The following is a 26,450-nucleotide window of genomic DNA, read 5'->3' on the forward strand; positions in this document are numbered from 1 at the left end:
ACAGTTTAGTCGAACTGACGCCAGATGAGCACATAATACGTGACCAAACAACCAAATGAGCTATCTTGCTGCTTGAATTATACATCAACTTTAATGCCACCATCACTAGCACCAACCCCGAGCCGGGGATACACCACCATCCCGCTCGCCAAATGACCCATGCCCTCCCATCCCAGTGCAAGAATGCCTGAGTGTTTAAACTCTTGCAATTGCGATTGCTAAATATAACACAACTTTTGTAAATCAGCCTTGAAACTGAATATGTGCACAGCACAAGGAGTGGAGACAGTTCAGTTACAGAAATCTCGACTCTTGAACATACAAAATTGTTCACATCTTCTGGGGTTGGCTTAGATTGAAGTCCAGCCCAAGTCTTTCACTTAACCAGTTGATGGTCGACTGAAAGTGGCAAAGATTTGAAGTTTGTTCAGGTTACTGGGGATATATCACCAACCCTTTGTGAAAGACTGTGGGATCTCTAACGTCCATCTGAAGTATGGTGCACTTTGTGATGCAGCTTCCTGCTTGTGAATCACAAATCCAACATTTTATAGTAGGGTCGTGAATTGAAAAGAAGCAACACGGTTCAGTTGTACGAGTGCTACTAAAAACACCATCCTGACAAAAGATTTAACCGAACTAATGTCTTAGTATTTGTCTTAACTTTCCATATGTGAAAAGATCACAAATCATCCTATCATATACAATTCGGAGTGTGTTTGACTGGTACGCACTCCTAAACCACTGGAGTTGAAAAGAGCTTTGTTCCCCCTACCTCCCTAAGGTTTCTGCAGGACAAACAAGGTCCACCAGTAACTCCTTCTGGTGAATTCCAAAAATACAGGAACACTGTGGTCACCAGAAACAATACAAATTCCTTCCTCTTTTTCCACCTGTGAAATCAACTTCCACATCTTCTTCAATCTCTTTCGTCCCTCCAGGTCTTGAAGGCAGCTGGTCATCACCAACTCAGATCCAAACCTGTGATCTTTTCTATGCCCGTTAACCTCTCTCGCCAAGCCCAACTCCTTCCAATTTCAAGTTTTTCCTTCCTGGGAGTTTGCTCCTGCATCCATCTTGTCCACCCCATACCTCATTTCCCCCAAGTCCCATCGATTTTGTTCCCTCATCCTTGCTGGTGATGCGTCTCCCTCCACCCTCATTCTCTCTTTCTACTGTTCCTTTTTTTCTGTTACGTCCTGATCCGTTCGATGTTCTCGCTCTTCCATGAACCTCGACGATTTGTACAAAAATAGTGTGAACTATGCTTTGCATGGCTATACCTGTTTATCATTTCCCATACTCACACTTCCCATACTGTAAATGTAAGCAATTATTCAACGAAACGTTTTCTTTTTGACTGCAAAAAGATTTTGGTGGTGGCTCTGCGTCCATGACTAAAAACAGTGAAATAATTAAAGCACCATAGCTAAGAACAATGAAAAAATGAAGTGCCTTTTCCCCATTCTTCGAATTCCAAAAATATATTTTTAAGAGCTATAAACAATGCAACAACTTAGGCCCACGGTCTTACGAGTAAACACCTATTTGTGTAAACCTGAGGCATTTTAAAAATGAACACAATTTCCTGACTTAATTGTCAGAGTAGTTCAACGTAAAGATCGGTTTGATGGAAGGAAGCTCTCAGCCCACTCATGTTTATCATGGTGATGGGGCTGGTAGTCAGCAAGGCAAATATGAAAGGTATTCTGGGGAGACTGTTGTGGTGGAGAGTCGGCCGGATAAGCAGGGAGCACTGGAGGATTGGAAGGAAGCATGGATTGAAGAGGCATATGGGGAAGACTGATATGATGTGGTCAGGCAGCAATGAAAAAATAGGTGAGAGGGGGAAGGAGATCAGACAGGGAGATAGGTTTGGGTATCGGGGGGGGGGGGGGGGGGGAGGGGGAGAGGACAGCGACTTGGGATGGTAGGTCGGAGGCAGAGGTGAGGAGGAGGATTCAGACGGGTGCAAATGGGTGGAGTGGAGGGGATTCTGGTGTCTTGTGTGATGTCAACCTACCTTGGCGGCCTGGAGACGGTGCCATTGACAGAAAGACAACAAAGGGTTCAGGTCTGCGATAATTGTGTCATGAGGATTTCAGGAGTGAAGAGGGTGGATAGAAGGAGGATGGATGAACTGAGGTAGATACTTGTGCAGATGAGCTTGAAAGGAGATTCGTTTATTTAAAAAACAAAAAAACAAAAACAAAAACAGGTGAAGTGGGCTGGACACGTGGAATGTGTAGGACAAATAACCAGGGAAGATTGACCAAATAGGGGAATTTGACACAAACCTCCACAGTTTGTTTTTTTTCAAACTTCCAGACCTCTCACAACAAGCAAGCTCTCCTCAGATGGCGCAATCCTATCCGAGCACCGAACCGAGAGCTACTGGATCCTTCCTCTTCTCTCTTGACAACCTTCTGCCACTCCAGGCATTGGGCTCCACCCCTTCGGGAGACAATAATAGTTCCGCCTCACCTCTCTTATTTGCCTCGTTCTTCTCTGCTCCACAGAGATGTGACCCAGTGCACTCAGCGGATGGTTGCAAGAGGTTTTACACAAGTTTCCTTAACTTAATCCCTTGCTATCCACCACAAGCACCATCCTCCATATGTGCACAATCAAACAGACAATCCTAAAGCTTACAGGTCCCTACTACTTCCTTACATCGAGATTGGCTTCCTACTTGCACACAGACCATACTACTCTATACAGTTCTATCTCTTCTAAGTTAATCTCTAACCTCCCCACCCACGCTCCACAAACCTAACGATATCAACCGATCTTTAACAAGAAAACCTTTAACTTTGTCATGCTACACCGTATAATCCTATGCAAAGGCTGCAAAAGCAGCCAGAAACAAGTGTCTACAACACCTGAACAGAAGTTGAAGTGAGATGTGACTCATCATGTTGATTGCAGGAACCGCACAAACAATCAAAAAGAAAAACAATTCAGCAAGCAGAATTTCAAAAGATGTTTATGAGGATAATGTGGAGTTGTGCATTGGTTCTAAAGCACATAGGTATGACCTGACAGGGAAATGTAACGACAAGGAAATTTTTAAATGTAAAAACAGCAAGCCTGGTTAACACAGTTGTTTTTTGCTTTTTTCAATATTTTTTAAAGAAGAAAACTGGGAGAATATTTTCTTTAACATTGTGATTCTGCCCCTCCCCCCCACCTTCCCTCCTGTGACATGCAGCCATGTTCACTGGACTCCTGTTGGCAATCAGCAAGTTTAGTCGCCAGCTTCCACCTGTGTTGAGTCCCCACTGGTCCGGGCAATGAAACCATCGTTTAGACTAAAACAAATAAAAGCTGTTTGTACACTTTAACTAAAATAAAAACCCATACAAGAGTTCCCCGAGAAACTATTCAGTGAGAACACATCACCTCCATTTACGGCAAACTGTTCTCTCAATGATTACGTTTCAGAGCTTGTACGGTCGTGGCCAAAAATATTGGCACCCTTGCACTTTTTTCAAATAATGCACCATTTCTTCCACAAAATAGTTGAAATTAAAAAATATTTTGGTATCCATATGTATTTTCTTTGGTTTGCAGTGGAACAAAACAAAAAAAGCTGAAAAAATTACTAAATCTTAGCTTATTCCACATAGAAATCCTAAAAAGGCCCAGACAATAATATTAGCACCTTTTAGAAGTTGTTAGAAATAATGAGATTTCAAGCAGGTGATTCTCCTTTACTTTGGAATTGAACTCACTTAAGGTGAGTTGCAGGTGCTTACAATATAAAAATCACTCATTCAACCAGTTCGAATGGAGAAAAGAAGTAATTATGCTGTTTTCTGTCACCGTGTGTACCGCAATGAGCACAGAGAAAAGAAAGAAAACCAGAGAATTGTCTGAGGAGGTCAGACACAAGATTGGAGCCAAGCATGGACAATCTCAAGGCTACATGTCCATCTCCAGAGACATTGATGTTCCTGTGTCCACTGTACGCAATGTTATCAGGAATGTTAAGGCCCATGACACTAGCCAAACTCCTTGGAAGTGGCCGCAAGAGAAAACTTGATTGAAGATTGCAGCAAATTATTGTTCGAATGGTGGAGAAAGCACCTCAATCAACTGCCAAACAGATTCAAGCAGACCTTCAGACACTAGGTACGACAGTTTCAACTCACACCATCCATCGCAAACTCAATGAAAGGGGTTTCTTTGGTAGGAGACCCAGGAGGACCCTACTGCTGAGAGCCAGAAGAAAGCCCGACTGGAGTTTTCAAAAACACACCTGAACAAGGCAAAATCCTTCTGGGAGAATGTCCTGTGGACAGATGAGACCAAATTATAGCTTTTTGGTAAAGCACATCATCTCTATGTTCACAGAAAACAAAATGAAGCCTTCAAAGAAAAGAACACCTTCCTTACAGTCAAACATGGAGGAGGTTCAGTGATGTTTTGGGGTTGCTGTGCTGCCTCTAGCACTGGTTGCCTTGAATGTGTGCATTGCATCATGAAATCAGGAGATTACCAAGGCATTTTGGAGCGCAATGTTCAACCATGTCAGAAAGCTGGGTCTCCATCAAATGTCATGGGTCTTGTATCAGGACAATGACCCCAAACACTTAATAAAGCACTCAGGAATGGATCAGGACAGAACGCTGGACTGTTCTGAAGTGACCAGTAATGAGTCCAGATCTAAATCCCATTGAACATGTGGGGAGTTCTGAAAACAGCAGTTGGGAGAAGGCACCCTTTAAATCTGGGAGAACTGGAGCAGTTTGCACAAGAAGAGTTGGCCAAACTGCCAGTCGAGAGATGTAGGAAGCTCATTCATGTTCATAGGAAGCGCTTGACTGCAGTTATTTTGTCCAAAGGCTGTGTGTGCTACCAAATATTAAGTCTAGGGTGTCAAATTTGTCAATTCCATTTCTTTCTATTTTCTGATTTAATATGATAAAGTTCTGAATCTAAAACAAAGGTTCTGTAATATTAACAGTGAAATAAAGAATTGTGGAGACCAAATGCTTTTGTCAATTTCAACTTATTTTTAGAGAAAATTGTGAGTTATTTGAAAAAAGTGCAAGGGTGCCAATATTTTTGGCCACGACTGTATGAGACATATGCAGTGATCGGCATCATGTTGCAGATTAATGTGAAAGATTGGAGGAAAACCCACCCCATCCTTCCCCCCCCCTTCCCCCTTCCCCTCCTCCCCCACCCCCAAAAGCAACTATAAATAAAAATTAAATTATTAATGCTCTATCCCAACAATTTAAATCACATTTGCTTCTGATCTTTCATCAAATGAAAAAGCCACTATAAAATAAAAAATTAGTATATATTGTTCACTGGACTCAAAAATTAGTATAAAAATGTTTGGGTCCATCCTTCGTTGTGTAGTGAAATGTCACAAACCCACATTGGCCAAACACCAAAAGGGTAAAGCGAACACCACAATTTCACGTACAAATCAATTAATGCCTCAAATAGAGCAAAAGAGCAAGGTCTTCAAATCACCAAGTTCGATTCAATGTTCGTTTCTTTAACAGACTCTTGTTCTTCGACACCTCCCATCCCTTCGCCGTGCTGTTCCGTAGGCTTGGAACTTCCAAAACTTTCCTCCTTCTTCTTCTTCTCTTCAGATTTTTTGGCCTTTAAAGTAAGGTACCGCGTCTTCCACAGGGAAATGGACGCATCCTTGCGTTTAATGGTTTGGGCAAATATCATGGGTTCACCGGCAACCATTACGAGAGAACGTAATTCTTTGTTTTTAGCTTTCAGTTGCTCACATTTTGCCTTCAGTTCCAAATTATCTTCCAGAACCAAAGCGTGTTCTTCTTTTTTCCGCTCAAGTTCGAAAGAAATATCTTTGTTCACGTTCACTGTGACTTCATTCATGAAATTATTGGATAAACAGGGAGAAGTCACTTCAGTCGATGATGGCGATGCTTGTTGCGCATGTTTTTTCTTTGACTTCGCTGATGGTGGATTGTACTTCTTCGTCATAAAATCTAACATCTTAATTTTATCACAATTTTTCATCATCGCAAGCTTCTTGTCTTTAATTGCCAGGCAGCCGCTATAAAAAGCCGAATTCGAAATGTGCGAAACTGATGGTATGGATAACGATAATGCTTTTTTCATTTCCTTCCAAGTGAATGGTTTTGCGGCTTTCATGTAATCGAATAAATCCAGCATGAATCCATTTGTCACCAAAGATTCATCCATATGTGAAAGATGTTCCAAAAATGTTGAAGGGGGGATAACCACTGTTCCGAGCTTGATCCCGTGCTTTGACACGTCTCTTTGGGCCTGTAACGAAATGAACACAATACAACAAATGTACTTATCGCTGAAATGCATGCAAGTTACATTAACTCGACAAACACTCAAAATGCACCACATCAAGATAATAATAATAATAATAATACATTTATTTTATATAGCGCTTTTCAAGAAGCCCAAAGGCGCTTTGACAGAGTACAAAAAAACAAGTGCAAAAAGACAAAAATCAATAGGTAAATAATCAAAGCAAAAGGAAGGAGAGGGAGAAGAGATAGTCAGGGGTTAAATGCTGTGGGTTAAATGTTGAATGCAGTGTTGAACAGGTGGGTCTTGAGTGATGTTTTGAATGTGGTGAGTGAGGAGGAGTCTCTGATGGTGTGAGGTAGTGAGTTCCAGAGGGTGGGAGCAGCGATTGAGAAGGCCCTGTCCCCCCAGGATCTGAATTTGGTCCGCATGGGGGGGGGGGGGGGGGGTCAGGAGTTTGGTACCAGCAGAGCGGAGGTTGCGGGTGGGAGTGTATCTGGAGAGGTCAGTCAGGTAGGATGGGGCCAGGTTATGGAGGGCTTTGTAGGTCAAGAGGAGGATTTTGTACTGGATTCTCTGGGGGATGGAGAGCCAGTGAAGATTGTAAAGGACGGGGGTGATGTGGTCACAGGTCCGGGAATGGGTGAGTAGACGGGCAGCGGAGTTCTGAATGTATTGGAGTTTATTGGTGATTATTGAGGGCGAACCAAAGAGGAGGCTGTTGCAGTAGTCCAGACGGGAGGTGATGAAGGCGTGGATGAGGGTTTCTGCAGCCGTGGAAGAGAGGGATGGACGGAGACGGGCGATGTTTTTCAACGAGGAAGATGAGGAAGATGAGTTTCATCGAGGAAGACGAGTCGAAAATATAAACAAACAAGTATATCTACAGTAGTTGAGTTTTATATTTGGAGAGCAGCCTGCATCCTTACCTCATTGTGTACTTGTGCAGTTGGAAAAACGTTTGACTTAGAATATATCTCCTTCTTGATTTGAATGGTATCTAAAATATGCAAATATGTCGGGAAGAAAAAAAAAAAAAGTACAATAATTTTACACAAACGATTAAGGGCATCAAACTCACAAAATACTGCACATCAAATGGTCCACACCTTGGAAAAAAATATTAAAAGTTAAGCTTCATTTTAAAAAGATAAAAATGAATGATCAACACAACACAAATGATCAACTTCCAAAACTTTCCTCCTTCTTCTTCTTCTCTTCAGATTTTCACACAAGTAAGCAACTAAAGTAAGCAACTTTTTCTTGACTTAATACATGGGTCAAGGCTCGTAATAGAAAACACACGCACACACACACACACACACACACACACACACACACACACACACACACACACACACACACACACACACACACACACACACACACACACACACACACGGAAGTGCCGTCACTATCGTCACTTCCCGGGATACTCTGGGTACCAGCGACGTCCCAACAATAGCACCACGTTTCTCACCGAACTCAGCGGGGCGTTTCCTCAAGAGAAATTTTCTCCTCCCCCATGGATGCCAACTGATGGGGATTGTCCGTGCTCTAACCTTTTCAAGTAAGGAAGCAGCATGTACCATTTCTAAAGTCTTCGGAACGACTTGAACCAGTCCAAACCGGATGGGTGTTTTTTTTCAGGAGACACAATCTCCTTACTGGATAACCGTTGGCTCCCTCCAGGAGCTCCTCCGCCCTTTCCCAGGTGTTGTTTTTTTAGTCCAGGCAGGGGTCACAGTCACCCTTCCCACGAGCAAAGCAAATGAGGGGTGTCGGTTCAGTCACCGACAACCCGACCATGCGGCAGGCAGCAGTGGGTTACATGTCACCTGTGGCACTCAAAAGACCGACCTGACAGAGAATAGTTTCACACATGCACGTCTGTGTCTGTCAACTTGGTACTTCTCTGTCTGTCTGTGTCTGACTGTGTCGGACTGTCCACAATACATCAGGTGGTGGTTTATCCAATCTCAACCAAACTTGACAGGAGGACTATGGTCACACTATTGAGGTTGTAGCGACTTCCAACTTACACCCCCCCCCTCCCCCCCGCCCCCGTTCCATAGACCCTTTTAATGAGTGCCAATCTCCAATCTGTTTCAAAAGCCATTAATTAGACCCATTGTCCGATGTACAGTCACGTGAAAAAGTAAGTACACCCCATGTAAACTTTTGACTTTTTCACCATACAGCTATTTGATCTTCATTTCAACGATATTGATTGATAAAGATGATATAATATAACAAATATCATGAAACATTTACATTTTGTAGTCCATTGTATAATTTAAATAAACATAAATGCAAATTTCGCATGTGGAAAAAGTAAGTATACCCCATGAAATGTTTTTTATCTTTTTAAGATATGTGGACATATCAATATTTGATCTTCATTTAAACTCTTCGTTCTTCATTGAGAAATTTTTGCCCACTCCTCCACGCAGAATTCTTTCAGCTGTGCGATGTTTGAGGGGTTTCTTGCATGCACAGCTCGTTTCAAATCCCCCCACAACATCTCGATGGGATTTAGATCCGGGCTTTGACTTGGCCATTCCAGAACCCTCCATTTCTTTCTTTTCAGCCATTCCTTGGTGGATTTACTGGTATGTTTAGGGTCATTGTCATGTTGCAAGGTCCACCTTCGGTTGAGCTTCAACTCTCCGACAGATGGCCTCAAATTATCCTCAAGCACCCTCTGGTACAATGAAGAATTCATAGTGGATTATATACACAAAGAATTAAGTTAAGCACCCCTACACAACGAATTAAGGTAAGCACCCCCTAATATATATTCTTTGTGTATATGTATACATTGGCATATATTCTAAGGTATGTGAGATCAAATAATGATTGGTATGACATTAGCAATTATCCATTGATGAAATTGAGTGATCAAAGTGAAAAAAAGTGATTGGTTGAGTCAGTGATCCGATCACGTGGGTCCTACACACGTTATTGGCGCAAAGATCGCTAGAGGTCTTCTCAGAACAATGACTGTACGTTAGAAAACATAAACGTCATCCACACTGTCCGTGATGGACCTATAGCTCCATACTTAAATTGAGGTGAAAATATGCCTAAAATTCCCAAAAAATTTCACCTTAAATTATTCAGAATAAAATATTGAAAACGGCATGATTGTTATGTTTTTATGTGACCATAATATCACTTCTCCAGAAAATATAGCAATATCATGGGTATATTACACTGTTTTGACGACAACAAACTTGTAATGTGCGAGGTTGTAAAAGAACGGGGGGGGGGGGGGTGCTTAACTTAATTCTTTGTGTATATGATGGTGACCTGCCCAGGCCCTGACGCAGCAAAGCTGCCCCAAACCATAATATTTCCACCACCATCTTTACAGTTGGTATCAGGTTCTTGTGTTCAAATGCTGTTTTTGGTTTTCGCCAAACATGTCTTCTGGTACTGTGGCTAAATAGCTTTACCTTTGACTCATCTGTCCAGAGCACATTGTTCCAGAAGTGCTGGTCTTTGCCGAGGTGTTCATTGGCAAACTTTAGTCTTGCCCTGATGTTCTTTCTGGACAGCAAAGGTTTCCTACTGGCACACCTCACATGTAGATCAAATTTGTGCAGCCTCTTTCTAATGGTAGATTCGTGCACTTTGACATCAACAGTGGCAAGAGCTACCTGTCGGTCCCGTGATGACATTCTGGGGTTCTTAGCGACTTCTTTCAGCATTTTGCGGTCTGCTCTTGGGCTGAACTTGCTGGGGCGGCCTGGCCTGAACAAGTTGGCAGATGTTTGGAATCTTCTCCACTTGTAGATGATCTTCCGGACAGTCGAATGATTGATTTAAAATAGTTTGGAGATCTTTATAAATCCCTTCCCAGACTCGGAGGCATCTATAACCTTCTTTCTGAAGGCCTCAGAGAGCTCTTTTGATCTAGGCATGGTGACGCCGCACACTTCAACAACAAAGAGCAAACCAAACTAAATGTCTGAGGTTTAAATAAGACAGGTTCCCCTCTAACGATGTTCTAATCATTTGCACCTGAGCTGGTGCACCTGATTCTAATTTTAGGTATTTGAAGGAGTGATAATTGTAGGGGTGTACTTACTTTTTCCACATGCGAAATTTGCATTTATGTTTATGTAAATAATACAATGGACTACAAAATGTAAATGTTTCATGATATTTGTTATATTATATCACCTTTATCTATCAATATTGTTGAAACTAGGGCATGCCCGTACTATATATATATCTAAAATTATATCCCCCCCCCTCTATTTACATGAAATGGTTTGGTCCATTCGCCTAGGACGTGCCCGTACGTGGGTGCCCGTTCCTTGCCAAAAAAAAAAAAAAAAAATGTCTCCGCCCATGCATGCATGGGCGTGCCCATGGGCCCATGGGCGTGCCCGTAAGTTCGTGATGTGACCGTACAATGAATGTATCGTCCCGACGCCGCAGCTCGGATGGCGCTGCAGTTAATCGGGCCTGTATCGGCAGAGTTATTATAAACGTGTACTACAATCGATCGTACCTTACAGCGTCTGCTCGCCACGTTCAGCATCAGTACGTCGTCACTATGACTATCCGTAAGTCCGGAAGTGACGTCCTCATTTGACTGTCCGGAAGGTCGCATATCGCAGTTACGATGAATCGCAAATTAGTTTAAATTAGTTTTAAAACATAGTTTAACGCCAACATAGTTTGCCAACGTGAAATAAATGAATACGCTCTCAAATGTGCCGTCCGAGGCAGAGTCTGTTCGGCACGTTCGGCACACGTGATAGCTCGCTGCTCTCTGATTGGTTGAATCGTTTTTTGGACATAGCTCGGTAACTACTTCTCCGATTAATATGAAACCTTGAAAAGGCACATCCTCAGGTCCCCAGCAATATACCTGGCAAGTTTCAAGTATATCGGACCCGTGGTTGTCGAGAAACAGCGGTCACAGACACACAGACATACACACAGACAAACACACACACAGAGATTACTGGAATTATAGATAGATGATCAAATAGCTGTATGTTGAAAAAGTCAAAACTTTACATGGGGTGTATTTACTTGTTTTGTTTTTTTCACGTGACTGTATATACTTTCATTCATTTATTTTATGATCAAATAGCTGTATGTTGAAAAAGTCAAAACTTTACATGGGGTGTATTTACTTGTTTTGTTTTTTTCACGTGACTATATACTTTCATTCATTTATTTTATGATAAGTATTCATAAAATTGCTGCTTTTTTTGGGGGGGGGGGGGGGGGGGTTTGTATACAAGATCGAGGCTCGTGAAAGAGCTAACATTAATCACACAAAAAGACAAACCGACACACAAAACACAAAAAACAAGGGGAGCGGCAGACAAGATGGGGAGAGGGGGAAGACAACAAAAGAGAGGGGGAAGAGGGGGAAGGACACAAACACAACATTTGAGAGCAGGGACATCGGGAGGACTTGGGGGGAGGTGGGAGAGGAATAAAACATATGAACACTGCAAGTACTCTGGGGTGAATTACCGGGGGTAGAAAAGATCAAGGTTTTCGATGGGGGAAGATAAAAGATGGTGGTGAACAGCTGTTTTAAAGACCTGGAGGGAGGAGTGGGATTGAAGGGAGTGGGGGAGTTTGTTCCAGAGGCGGGAGAAAAGGGGAATGAAAGAGTGAAGGTGACCAGAGAGCCTAGACTTTGGCAGTTTAACCATAAGAGGGTTGCAGGCAGATCTTGTGCGACCTGAAGGAATATTGGGGGGGACAGAGCACAGAGAGCTGGGGGAGCAAGGCCGGAGAGGAGTCGGTAGAAGACAGAAAGACCACCAACCTGCCTGCGGTGAGTGAGTGAAAGGCCCTCGGTGTTGACTACATCGCAGGAGATTCCAATGATTCTGAAAGCTTTGGCCTCAACAGCGTGAAGCCGAGCAAGGTGTGAGGCAGGAGCACCAGCCCAGAGGGGGGAACAGTATTCCATTGAGCTGCGGATGAAAGCCTTGTATGTGGTGAGGAGCTCAGGTGTGCCAAGGAAGGACTTCGCACGACGGAGGATGCCCAGTCGGCGACTGGCTTTGGAGGCCAGCTTGGAAATGTGGTTTTCCCAAGAAAGATCATGGCAGATAGTGAGACCCAAAAGCTTGAGCGACAGAACTTCTTGGAGAGGATTGTTGAGAAAGTAGATGGGAGGGTTGTCCAGTCGGTCCTTTCGGAGAGACATTGTAAGAGTGTGAGATTTGTCAGGATTGAAAGACATGTTCCACTTGTTTGACCAGTCTGTGATTTTGTCCAGGTCTGCAGAGAGTGAGGAGGCTGCAGACTGCCGATCTGAGGGATGAGGAATGGAGCGACAGAGAGTAGAGTCGTCAGCAAAGAGATAGAGGATTTTCAAGAGAGTCAGAGAGATCATTGATGAAGACCAGAAAAAGCACAGGGCCCAGAACACTACCTTGGGGAACTCCAGCCTGAACAGGAAGAGGAGATGAGAGAAACCCATTCAGGGCCACACGTTGACTACGACCAGAGAGGAAGTCCGCCAGCCATGCGTGGAGATTTCCATGGATACCAAAGGAGGAGAGTTTGGTGAGCAGAGCAGGGTGCCAGACCGTATCGAAGGCACGTGAAATGTCAAGCGAGACAGCTCTAATTTCCTGTTTGGCGTTGAGGACCTCCATCCATTGTTGAGAAAGCAGAAGCAGCATGTCCAGAGTAGAGTGACCAGGTCTGAAACCAAATTGATGATCAGAGATCAAGCCATTGGAGAAGAGGAAAGATTTAATATCTGAAGCAATGATGGATTCCATGACTTTGCTGATAATTGGGAGAAGGCTGATTGGTCTGTAGTTGCTGGGATCTGTTTTTGCACCTTTTTTGTGCAAACCGGTGATGTTGGCTGATTTACAAGCAGATGGCAGTTGACCTTGAGCAAAAGAGAGGGTGAAGAGAACAGAAAGAGGGAGTGAAAGAGCAGAAGAACATGATTTTAGGACCCGTGGGCTGATGCCGTCAGGACCAGTTGCAGAATCAGAGTCGAGGCTTGACAGAAACTTTTCCACCTTGTCAGGAGGAAAGGACACAGAGTCCAGGAGCAGCTGGGTACGACTGAGTACGGTGGGTACAGAGAGGGATGGGTTTGGGACACAAGATTTAGAGGCAAATACAGAGTTGAGGCATTCAGCTTTTTCACGTGCGGAGTCAGCCGTGAAGCCATTTGAGGTGAGGGAGGGGATGGAGGGGGAACAAACACCAGAAACAGATTTGACCAGATGCCACCAGGATTTGGAAGAGGGAGACAGATAAGAGAGTTCGGTCTTGAGAATGGTGAGATATTGTTTCCTGGCTCTCCTGAGGGTGGACACACACTTGTTTCGGGCTTTGTGAAAGGAAATGAGATTTCCTTCCGTTGGATTTGCTTTCCAGGAGACGAAAGCAAGTTGTTTCAGGGCAACAGCCTCACCACAAGATTCTGTGTACCATGGACGGGAGGAAGGGTATGACAACTGAAGACGAGATGGTATAAATCTGTGCATGAGAGAGAGCAATTTACTTTGAAAGAATTCCCAGGATGAGTTGATGTCAGAGGCGGTAGAGATGGGAGACCAGTCCAGATGATTGATGGCTGCTTGAAGACCGTGCCAGTTGGCCTGAGTGAAATGCCAGACTCGTCGACGCTGAGGAGGCTCTCTGAGAATGGTCAGAGAGATGTCCACTTTGACAAGCACATGATCAGATGAGCCGATTGGAGCAGAAGAAGAGCAGCAGACATTTTCAGGGAAGTTTGTCATAACCAAATCCAGAAGAGAAGATGCTCCGTTGACTGAGATCCGGGTCGGGAAATTGACAGATTGTGTCAGTCCCAGTGAGTCGCAGAAGTCCTTTGCTGAAGAGCCATGGCTGGTGAGAGAGGTACCCACACCCAGCCAACTGGCATGGTGACAATTGAAATCACCACATATGAGGAAGAGAGAGTTGGGATGGGTAGATAGAGGTTGGTCCATATTATCAGACAGTGAGATGTAGATGGAGTCATCGCTGTTTGGTGGACGGTACAACACACATATGAACAAAAGGTGGGAGCGAAGGGGAAGCCGTAGCCAAAGGTATTCCTGGGGGTGAGGTGGAGAGAGGGCAGTGAAGGGCGAGTGAGGAAGAGAGTTTTTTATAAAGATAGCAACCCCACCTCCAGGACGAGGCTCAGGTCTATCATACCGGAGGAGGGAGTAACCTGGGAGAGATACCAAGGCATCAGAGACATCATGAAGGAGGAAAGTTTCTGTTAAGCAGATCACATCTGGTTTGTCAGAAGCAACCTGTATGGAGAGGTCAGTCAAGTTTGAGCGAAGGCCCCGGATGTTTGAGGTCCATACCGTTAATGAAGAGGAAGGGGGAGCATCGGGTCTAGAACAGGGGGGGGGGGGAGGGGTAGGGTAAGATGTGGAAGAGGAGGAAGAGGTAGGGAGAGCTGTTGAAGGTGTGTCAGAGATTTCAGAGATTTCAGAATAGCTTGGAGAAAGGGAAGAATGGGGCGGACAAAAGGTTTGATGGAGATTGGGTGAGGCACAGTGAGGTGTTATTTGAGGAGGGGGAAGAACGAGGCAGAAGGTTTGGGGAGATGAAGGTGAAAGTTGGAAGGGGGAAGAAGCAGGGAGGATGCTTTGAGGAGGAGGGGTGAGAGGGGAGTCTAGGAGGGGAGGAGCGAGGGAGAGTCTTGGAGGGGAGGGGTGTGGGGGGAGTTTAGGAGGGAGGGGAGGGAAGGGAAGGGGCAAGGGGGGAGATTTGAAAGGGATGGGTGATGGGGAGGATTTGGAGGGGAGGGGTGAGATTGGATTTTGAAAAGTGTACGATTCATGGGAGGGGAGGGGTTTTCACCTGTTTTATGGCAATAAACATGATTTAAGGTAAATACCACCCTCAAAGTTCACATTTAGTTAATACTGATGCGCATTCTACATAGACTAAACAGGTGTGACATGTCTTTAATTGTGTACTAAATTCTATGATTGTATGACCAAATGTACAGTTTTATGCATGCCTAATGTACCAAATATATGTCAAAATAACAAGCAATGGAGGCCATTTTGAAAAATGGCCACCATTGTTGTCACAGGACAAATCTGCGATGGCCCAATAGGCAAATATCTTCCTTAGGGCATACTCTGACTGTGTGCTAAATGCAATGCTTGTATCATCAAAGGCACAATTCCTGCACCTATCTGCCATACTATTCTGATAATAGTTTTTTGCAACCCGAGAGCAGGTGACTCGTACTTTCTGCTTCTGTCTTGAAAAATCTACACTTGTACGTCTGGCTCAGTCCTGCCATCTTTTTAAATCCATTGGTGTGGTGTCCTTGATTCCGGTGGGTACCCCAGTTTAGAACAGGTACACCGTATCCCTGCGTGTCGTAAGAGGTGACAAAGGGTTGGCGTCAGGAAGGGCATCCGACCATAAAAACATTGCCTCAAAAAGAGAACCATGACAATTACAACTACATATGGGCAGGCTACAGCCCGAAGTACCCCATGGGGGACCCCACTCCCTCTCGTCAAAACTCAAGGTGGGGAACCCGATCGAAGCAAGGGTGGAAATCACTCCATTTATGACGATGAAACGTCTGATGCCTGACGTGGAGATCGGTTTCTGAGGTTAGGGACATGGAATGTAGGGACAATGACAGGGAGATCAGGATAAGAGGTGGAAGTATTGGTCAGAAGAAGAGTGGACATATGTTGTGCGCAGGAGACGAGATGGAAGGGAAGTGGTGTGAGAATGGTGAAGGGTAGGCAGGGACAAAAATACAAGTTTGTGTGGCAAGGGTGCCCAGAAGGCATGAATGGGGTTGGTGACCTGTTTTCTGAGGAGATTGTAGACAGTGTGGTGAGTGTGACTACAGTGAGTTAAAGGTTGATGATGGTGAAAATGATGATTGGAAAGCTCTTCGTGAACGTCATCTCGGGATATGCTCCGCAGGTTGGTCGGAGCGATGAAGAGAAGGACAGGTTCTGGTGTGCGATAGAGAAGCTGATGGAAAACGTGAAAGATGAGGAAGTTGTTGTGGTAGGAGGAGACCTAAATGGACATGTGGGAAGGAGTATGGATGGTTTTGAGGGAGTTCATGGGGGTTACGGATATGGTGTGAGAAATGGAGAAGGTGAAAGGATTTTGGAGTTTGCTGATGGAGCCGATTTGTTGATTTGTAATACTCAGTTCCAGAAAGAGGATAATAAGCTTGTTACATACACGTCAGGTGGGTCGACGACAACCGTTGACTACCTGCTGGTGCGTAGGCGAGATAGGGGGCACCTCCGGGACACAAAGGTGATCCCGGGGGAGGAGGCTGTTTTCACAGCACAACTTGGTTGTCTGCGACATAAGGGTGAAAGGTGCAAGGAGAGCTCGGCGGGTGAAGTACCAACAGAGAATGAAGGAGTGGAAGTTGAAAGAGGTGACAGTGAGGGAGGCATTAAAAGAGAGGCTGAGTATGGTAGAGGATGATGTGGTCGAGCTTGAAAGTGGTTGGATGTCAATGAAAGATAGTCTGTTGGGAGCCGTTGGTGAGGTATGTGGATGGACCATAGGACCACCGAGGCACTCGGAAACATGGTGGTGGGATGATGAAGTTGGAAAGAAGATCGACGAGAAGAGGAAGAAGTTCAAGGAGTGGCAGAAGGCAAAGGGTAAGGGGGCAGAAAAGGCAGAGCATTAAAGTTATAAGGCAGCCAAGAAGGCTGCAAAGAAAGAGGTAGCAAAGGCGCAGGAGGCATGTAGGAAAATGTTCGGAGAACGCTTGGATTTGGAAGAGGGTCAGAGAGCGGTATTCAGGATTGCAAAGCAGATAGCGAAACAGAGGTGTGATGTGATGGGGGTGAGGTGCTTGAAGGATGAAGTGGGACAAATCGTTGTGGACCCAGATGGAATTAAAGGAAGATGGAAGAGATATATGGAAATACTGTTGAATGCAGAGAATGAATGGGACGGCAACATGGAGAGTAACCCAGTTTTAGGACCGGCAGAGAAGATAACCGAGAAGGAAGGTGAGGAAGAGATAAAAGCAATGAAGGGAAGAAAAGCGGGAGGGCCGACGGGAGTTGTGGGAGATATGTTGAAGGCAGCGGGAAATTGGGGTGTGAAGAGAATGACAGAGATCTGCAATCTGGTGGTGAAAGAAGGTCGCATTGCAGTGGATTGGGAACTGCGTACCCTCGTCCCGCTATACAAGGGGAAAGGTGACCCTCTGGAGTGTGGCTCGTATCGAGTGATAAAGTTATTGGAGCATGGAATGAAGGTATTGGAAAGGGTGTTGGAGAGGAGGATAAGGAAGGAAGTGAAGATTGACGAAATGCAGTTTGGATTTATGCCAGGAAGAGGAACGACAGAAGCGCTTTTTATTGTAAGGCAGTTGCAGGAGAAGTACATGGACAAGAGGAAGAAGTTGTTTCTTGGGTTTGTTGATCTGGAGAAAGCATTCGATAGGGTTCCACATGAAATAGTGATATGGGCATTGAGGAAGTTAGGAGTGGAGGAATGGTTGATCAGAGTGGTGATGGCAATGTACAAAAGAGCGCGCACAGCTGTAAGGACGAAGGACGGGAACAGTGGTAAGTTTGAGGTGAAGGTGGGAGTGCATCAGGGGTCGGTGCTAAATCCACTACTATTTGTAGCTGTGATGGAGGTGCTGGCTCGGAACGTAAAGGAGGGTTTACCATGGGAGCTGTTGTATGCAGATGATCTGGTGTTGATTGCAGAAAGTATGGATGGACTGAAGGAGAAGATGAACAAGTGGAAGGAATGTATGGAGACAAAAGGTCTGAAGGTGAATATCGGACAAAACGAAGGTGATGGAAAGTGGTAAAGCATGTGGTGAGGTGGAAAGAACTGGGAAGTGGCCGTGTGCTGTGTGCAGGAAGGGTGTCGGAGTGAATTCCATTCAATGTACAATGTGCGCTGAGTGGGTTCATCAAAAATGTAGTGGTTTGAGAGGGTCATTAACCGGTGTGGCAGCTACATTCAAGTGTAAGGTGTGCACAGGGGGAGCTGCAGATGGAGGAAATGTTGTTGGATCTTGGAGACGGCATGAAGCTGGAAGGTGTGAAAACATTTTGTTACCTAGGAGACATGCTGAATGGAGAAGGTGGATCAGACTCGGCAACGGTTGCTGGAGTGAGATGTGCATGGAAGAAGTGTCGGGAACTGAGTGGCGTGCTAACGAGGGGGGGAGTGTCGTTGAAGCTGAAGGGAAAGGTGTGTGCTGCATGTGTGAGAAGTGTTATGATTTATGGGAGCGAGAAATGGGTAATGAACGTAGAGCAGCAACGAAGGCTGGAAAGGGTGGAAATGCGAATGGTTCGGTGGATGCGTGGAGTATCGTTGAGAGAGAGGAAGACAAATTATGAATTGTGAAAGATGATGGGAATAGAGCCTGTGATGGATGCTGTGAAGAGAAACAGTTTGAGATTGTTTGGTCATGTGTTGAGGAAGGATGAAAGTGACTGGTTGAGAAGAGCGATGGAAATGAATGTAGAAGGAAGTCGAGGACGGGGAAGACCGAGAAAGACTTGGCTAAAGATATGGTCCAAGAAGAAATGCGGGCAAGGGGTTTAACAAGGAGAGATGCAAAAAATAGGGCAAAATGGAGAAGATTGTCATCGGGACCGCAAGGCTAACCCCCACTCTTGCAGGGAAAATGGCCTTAAAATGCCTGTTGTTGTTTGTTGTTGTAGTGTCCTTGATCTTGGGCATTTCTGATTCCTTCAGCATCCCAGTTGAGCTGACCTCTTCTTCACCATTCCAATGAGCCTTCTTTGTCTATCCCACCTCTGTCCAATTATTTTTTGCATTCTCCTGCTCTTTTGTTATTCTCCCAATTGTTGGTGTATATTTGTTGATATTTATTTTTTACATTTCTTTTCTTTTTTTTGCAATTGTTGGGGCTGTCGTTGTTGCCGTTTCATTTCCCTGTGCGGCCTCTTCTATTCGCACATGTTTGTGGAAATTCTTTGCAAGGTGAGTTAGGGATACTTTTTCAGGTTTGTTGTGTTCATGTTTGTTTACAAATTGCACACAATAGTGTGTTGAACATTTGGCATACTCAGCTAGTCTTACACTCACTGCTCTGTGCAACTGGTCGAGTTCCATCAGGCCACTCCCTCCCTCTCGTCTCGGCAGGTACATTCTCAGGATGCACTCTTTTTTGTGAAACATTTTGTGAATGGTAAGGAGTTTTATTGTTTTGATGTCTAACTTGTCGATTTCTGATTGGAGCCAGTTTATTATTCCGCAGATATATTGGAACACTGGTACTGCGAGCTGGTTTATGGCTTTGCTTGTGTTTCTTGGGGAGAGGTATGTTTTCTGGATCAGCTTCATTCTTCGTAGGTATTCTTTGGCGATTGTTCTGCGCATTTGTTTGTGACATTTGGTGGCCTTCTATTACTCCGAGGTATTTGTATGATGCATAGCTTTCTAACTGCTGTATTGCTGTTGCAAGGTGACTTTTTATGTTGTCTGTTTTTGTTCGTTTATCTCGTACAAATGTGCACTTGGCGTACTTGTGTAGACCAAATTCCATTTGAATATCCTCTGCAAAACCGTTTTACTAGTTGTTCTGTCAATTTTTTGTCATTTGGTGAGAAGAGCTTCAAATCAACCATGTATACTATATGTGTAAAAAAAACAAAAAAAACCCACCTTTAGAGGCCATTTTTCCCCGCAAGCGGGGGTTGGCCTTTTTCGGGGACCATGGTTCTTGTTGTTTTTTGGTCCCCTTTTGGAAGCAATGTTTTACGGCCGGATGCCCTTCCTGCCGCCAACCCTTTTTGTCGCCTTTTTACGACAAACAGGGAATTACCAGTGAACTGGTACTCAATTTGCCGACCTCGGAAGGATGACAGGCTGAGTCAACCCCCCTGGCGTTAATTCAGCGATCGACCGGGATTCAAACCCAGGATCCTAGGATCCTAAGCTGGCACCCTAGCCGCTAGCCCAACACCAGGTATACTAGATGTGTCACCTTTCCTATTTATTTTTCTGTTCATCTGTTAGTTGTTAGGGTGTCGGTCACCTGTATACCTGTATTGGTTGGTAGGTCAGTGTCCTTGTTCATTGATGAGGTTACTTAGTGGGTCCAGAACCAGACAAAACAGAAGGGGGGAAAGACCGTCTCCCTAGAAGATTCCACGCCGTATCTTCACATCTGGTATTTCAATATTTCCTTGCTGTAATATCAATGTGGTATTCCAGAGCTATATTGTTTTCTCAATCAGTTTGATTATTTGGGGATTGATTTTGTATATCTTCTCTTATTTGCGGTAGACTCTCTTTGGGTTAATCTCAAACATATGGTTTTGTTTTCTCCGGTTTCCTTCCTCGGTATTTGATCTTCCTTGCTGTCGAGTGTATTTTGATTTTTTTTTTAGCATCCAAACTCTCAAGGTCTTTGGCTTAAATTTTGTATTTTTTATTTATTCTTTGAATTCTCTTTTTTAGTTTTAGGTTTCTGTTTCCTTTCCTGAACTGTTGTATTTGTCCTACTTCCTTCCTCAGTTGCTCTCTTTGTGTCTCTAATCTCTGTTTCCATGGTGGAATTTGGCTTCTATTTGTAAAGCCTAGTTTTTACCTCCACCACCAAAGGTGGATGAATGTTATGTTTTCACCCGTGTTTGTTTGTCTGTTTGACAACAGGATATCTCAAAGTTGTGGATGGATTCGGACGAAATTTGGTTTAGAGGTTGGATGTATGTGACAGACAAAATGATTCGATTTTGGTGAAGATCCACATCTGGATCTGGATCCGAGAATTTTGTTTAAGTGATTCTTCACTATTGAGTGATAGTGCGAAAATCAATATCTCAAATTATGGACGGATTTGTACGAAACTTGGTGTACAGGTTGGGTGTATGATGACAAATTGATTAATTTTAAGCGATTCTTCACCATTGAAAAATGGGGCCAAAACGATATGCAGCATAGCACAATTATTCAAAAATTGTGGTTGGGTTATGAGAAAACTAGGTGGATGAGTGTGTAGATCACAAGAACAATCAGATTCGATTTTGGTTGAGGTCCGAATACAGATTCAGCCTATCGGAGTGACAAAACACAAACTGCTCACTGAACTCACTCTACCGAGTGCCATTACAGTTTTTCACATGTGGAAGGTCAACGTCACAATAAAATAATTCAATTCAATTAATCAAATTGAATTCAAAACGTGAAATACCTGCGTTTTGGCCAATCGACCGTCGTCCTATATTGGGTGTCTCCTTTGGTTGGGAGAGGCGAGCAGCTTTGCTTTTGCCTCCTTGCTTCAGTGTTCGAAGGTGATTCTCTGTCAGGAATCAAACCAGTTGCATTTTAATATTTATATTCCAAATGTAGAATGGAGTGTCATACAAAAGATCCACCAAGTGTAAGGAGTGGTTGCAGGCTCCTATACAACCTAAAACAAGAAAGAGCAATCAGAGATTGCAAATCCTCGCCAGGACATGTTTTTAGTGGTTTTAAGGCTTTTGTGTTAAAATAAATATGGCGGCTGTACCACATGACCGATTGACATTTTTTTATTTCTCCACCAATGTATCCCAAGATGATGCTCAATAAATTTCATCTTGATCGGATGAAGTTTTGTACTTGTCGAATTATGACGTCATAATGCAGGCACCTATGACATCATTAACAGATGTTATTCCACATGGAGAGTTCTTTACAATGAGCCATGTCCCAATTTTTTCTATGCAGCGCTTTCGGAGATGGAGGTGCAAAGTTTTTGGGTTTTTCCAAGATGGCGCCCGACCACGTCACCTTTGACGTCATTATCATTTTAAAAAATTCTACAGATGAAGGTGCACCTATGGTGAAAATTTCTTGTCAATCGGACCAATGGTTGCAGAGAAAATCATATTTATTCTGTGCGGACAAACAAACAGACAGATAGATAGACAGACGGACTCAAATGCAATACCCTGTCCTCAAGCGAGGGTAACAAGCAAACGGGCAAGTAATTTGGCCCATATTGTCTATGCTGCACCCCCTAGTTAATTTTTGCTCAGGCTATAAACAACAATCTTCTTGACGTTTTACTAAAATCTAAATAACGCCATCTGATTGGGCAAATGCAACTTGTTACTATTATACAGCAGTCATTGACAGAACTAGCAACGGTACCCTCCCTACGGGCGGGGCTTCAATTGGGAGGCCCAAATGAAAAGGCAAAATATCAGAAATTGAAGGCTTTTATATTTTAAACGATTTATATAAACATCCGTTGAATCATATCACACGCAAATCATCAAAATCTAAACAGTATTTGTAGAATTTCAATAAAACCCACATCACTGTTCATATCGGTAAATATTATTCCATCGTGTTTGGAAAAACTGAAAAATTGGAAAAATTGGAAAACAATGTAGCCTATTTTACTCCAGGGGTCCCAGGATTATCCACCCAAAATATCGTTGCGATCGGTTCAGCCGTTTTTGCGGTACCTGGGAACGGACAGACAGACGGACATTTGGTGAATTATAGTAAGATAACAGAAGAATACATTTGACAATTGGAGCCCACAAACTTTGCTTAGCAGACATGAACATTCTGTTCTCAAGACTGAGAATTACATCGAAAGAGTCCATCCTCTGCAGCTGGTAGTTTGAATCACATTTTTAGCTCACCTGGAACAAAGTTCAGGGGAATTATGCGATGGCGCGTCATTCGTCCGTAAACACTTGCAACTTCTCCGAAACCGCTGAACAGATTGTGACCAAATTTGGCACAAATGATATTTGTTGTGTTGTGACTAAAGTTTGACGTTTGACTAAGGTTCACCGCAACCTTCACCACCCATGCTGTACCAAAGTTTGTTCACAACATTAAAAAAAAAAAAAAAAATCTGCCCCTTTATTATGGGGGGGGGGGGGGGGGGGGTTCCCCCAAAATAGGTATTTGCTTTCTTCTCAGAAACCACAACCTTCATCACCTGTGATGTACCAATGTTTGTTCAAGGCATTAGAAAAATTGGGGTCTGAGGAGGTATACGGATTTGGGGGAGGGTGGGAAGGATTCTCCCCAAAATAGGTAGTTTTTTGTTTGTTTAAAGTCTGGAGAGTTGGTAGATTTAATTGGAAAGTTAATGCTAACTCAATTAAATGAGTTAATTGCAGAATAAGTTAAGGGGATGGAGAGTTAATTTGAGGTGTGGTTGCGGTGGAGGGGAAGGGAGGCGCACAGTTAATTTTAGGGGTGGTTGTGGGTAGGGGTGGACGGACAGTTAATTTGAAGGGTGGTTGCGGTGGAGGGGGTGGTCGGTTAATGTGAGGGGTGGTTGTGCGGACAGTTAATTTGAGGAGTGGTTGCAGTGGAGAAAGGCAGACAGTTAATTTGAGGAGTCTTTGCGGTGGAGGGGGCGGACAGTTAATTTGAAGAGTGGTTGCGGTGGAGGGGGGGGGGGGGGGAGTTCATTTGAGGGGTGGTTGTGGTGGAGGGGGCGGACAGTTAATTTGAGGAGGGGTTGTGGTGGAGGGGTGGAGGGAGAGTTAATGTGAGGGGTGGTTGCGGTGGAGAAAGGCAGACAGTTAATTTGAGGAGTCTTTGCGGTGGAGGGGGGGGGGGGCAGTTCATTTGAGGAGGGGTTGTGGTGGAGGGGGGGGGGAAGAGTTAATGTGAGGGGTGGTTGCGGGTGGGGCAGTTAATTTGATGGGTGGTTGCGGGTGGGGGACGGGGCAGTTAATTTGAGGGGTGCTTGCGGGTGGTGGAAGGGGACAGTTAATTTGAGGAGTGGTTGCGGGTGGGGGGGGAGGGGCGGGAGAGAGTTAATTTAAGGGGTCGCGGGGGAGGACGGACAGTTAATATGAGGAGGGTTGCGGTGGAGGGGGGAAAGCAGTTAATTTGAAGGATGGTCGCGGGTGGGGGAGGGGGCAGTTAATTTGAGGGGTGGTTGTGGGTGTGGGGGACAGTTAATTTGAGGGGTGGTTGCGGTGGAGGTTGGGGGGGGGGGGGGCGGACTGTTAATATGAGGAGGATTGCGGTGGGGGATGTGGGGGGAGCAGACAGTTAATTTGCAGGGTGGTTGCGGTGGAGTGGGGCAGACAGTTAATGTGATGGGTGGTTGCGGTGGAGGGGGAGGGCGGAAAGTTAATTTGAGGAGTGGTTGCGGTGGAGGGGCGGACAGTTAATGTGAGGGGTGGTTGTGGGTGGGGGGGGGGGGAATTAATTTGATGGGTGGTTGCGGGTGTGGGGGACAGTTAATTTGAGGGGTGGTTGCGGTGGAGGTTGGGGGGGGGGGGGACAGACTGTTAATATGAGGAGGGTTGCGGTGGGGGGTGGGGGGGCAGCAGACAGTTAATTTGCAGGGTGGTTGCGGTGGAGTGGGGTGGACAGTTAATGTGAGGGGTGGTTGCGGTGGAGGGGGAGGGCGGAAAGTTAATTTGAGGAGTTGTGGTGGAGGGGAGCGGACAGTTAATGTGAGGGGTGGTTGCGGGTGGGGAACAGTTAATTTGATGGGTGGTTGTGGGTGGGGGAGGGGGGCAGTTAATTTGAGGGGTGGTTGTGGGTGTGGGGGACAGTTAATTTGAGGGGTGGTTGCGGTGGAGGTTGGGGGGGACGGGACGGACTGTTAATATGAGGTGGGTTGCGGTGGGGGGTGGGGGGGGGAGCAGACAGTTAATTTGCAGGGTGGTTGCGATGGAGTGGGGCAGACAGTTAATGTGAGGAGGGTTGCGGTGGAGGGGGAGGGCAGAAAGTTAATTTGAGGGGTGGTTGCGGTGGAGGGGGGGCGGTCAGTTAATTTGAGGGGTGGTTGCATTGGAGGGGGGAGGATTGTTAATTTGAGGAGGGTTGCGGTGGAGCTGGGGGGGGGGTTGCGGAGGGTTGCGGTGGAGCTGGGGGGGGTTGCGTTGGAGGAGGGTGGTTGCGGTGGAGGAGGGTGGTTGCGGTGGAGGGGGCGGCTAGTTAATTTGAGGGGGGTTGCGGTGGAGCTGGGGGGGGTTGCGTTGGAGGGGGTGGTTGCGGTGGAGAGGGCGGCTAGTTAATTTGAGGATTGTGGTGGAGCTGGGGTGGTTGCGGTGGAGGGGACGGCCAGTTAATTAGGGGGTGGGGTGATTGCGGGTGGGGGGGGGGGGCGGACAGTTAATTTGAGGGTTGCGGTGGAGCAGGGCGGACAGTTAATGCGATGGGTGGTTGTGTGTGGGAGGGAGGGAGGAGAGGCAGGGGAGGGAGGGAGGAGAGGCAGGGGAGGGAGGGAGGAGAGGCAGGGGAGGGAGGGAGGAGAGGCAGGGGAGGGAGGAGAGGCAGGGGAGGGAGGGGAGGGAAGGGACGAGAGGGAAGGGAGGGGAGAGACAGAGAGGTGAAGAGTTAATTTGAGGAGTATCCAGGTGGTGGAGTCTTGGCTCTTGTCGATTTCACTCCCTTTGAATGTTATGTTTTATATGAAGGTTTTATAAAACAAGCGACGATTAAACCCGATACTTGGTTCTCACTCAAGGTCGTGGTTTTAATAAAGATATTCATATTGCGATCAGATTACATGGACGTCAATAATATAATATTAATAACAGGTGTTTCATCCGTACAACGAACGTTCTTTATCGTCGGAACGGACATAAATAAACACCGTAAGCGAATAGGAACAGGCTATTCAATACGGTACGATGTGGATGAAGCATTTGTTGTAATTTATATGGAAACGGACACAAGCGCAACAATGTCACCTTTTTCTCTTTTTCCTTTCCTCATCGTCCTGATGTTTGCAGCTCCAACACCTTTACCCGCCAACTCGAACTCCCCTGTACTTTATTTAACTCGTGAGGGAAACTGCTGCAGATCTGCAGGTCGCGTCAACCACCAACATCCTTCCACCACCTACACCGCCCAAACCCTGGAAACATGTGCGCTCTTACACCGCCCAAACCCTGGAAACATGTGCGCTCTTACACCGCCCAATCACCGCAGCCACCGGCGACACATATGCCGTACCTCAGTGACGTCATAAGTTGTTTGCAGAAATGCAATAAAAGTGGAGGAAGCAGATGGAACAATTGTTCCCTCAAATGAAAGGAAACTTCAAATACGTCATTCATATTTTTAATAAATTGACATTTTATTTTTGGTCATTTGTATCGATCAATATAATTAATACAAAGCATTGGTAATATGTATTCAAAGTCTATTTTTCTTTAGAAGTGTCCCAAAAACATCCAATAAGCATT

At 45.1% G+C, this 26,450-nt stretch overlaps 1 protein-coding gene across 1 annotated transcript; it reads right to left on the reverse strand.

Annotated features, from left to right (window-relative positions):
• Positions 1 to 2,968: 2,968 nt before the first annotated feature.
• LOC137431858 (uncharacterized) lies at positions 2,969 to 26,121 on the reverse strand. Its single transcript, XM_068123628.2, has 5 exons — positions 25,953 to 26,121; positions 21,473 to 21,580; positions 7,212 to 7,282; positions 5,323 to 6,285; positions 2,969 to 3,478 (listed from the first exon to the last, which is right to left on the reverse strand). Exons 1-4 carry the CDS (start codon positions 25,975 to 25,977, stop codon positions 5,482 to 5,484), a joined length of 1,008 nt encoding a protein of 335 aa, XP_067979729.1. The 5' UTR covers positions 25,978 to 26,121; the 3' UTR covers positions 2,969 to 3,478; positions 5,323 to 5,481.
• Between the last annotated feature and the right edge of the window lie 329 nt (positions 26,122 to 26,450).

Source organism: Myxine glutinosa, chromosome 7, assembly GCF_964187855.1.
Source record: "Myxine glutinosa chromosome 7, kmMyxGlut1.1, whole genome shotgun sequence".
Lineage (NCBI taxonomy): Eukaryota > Metazoa > Chordata > Myxini > Myxiniformes > Myxinidae > Myxine > Myxine glutinosa.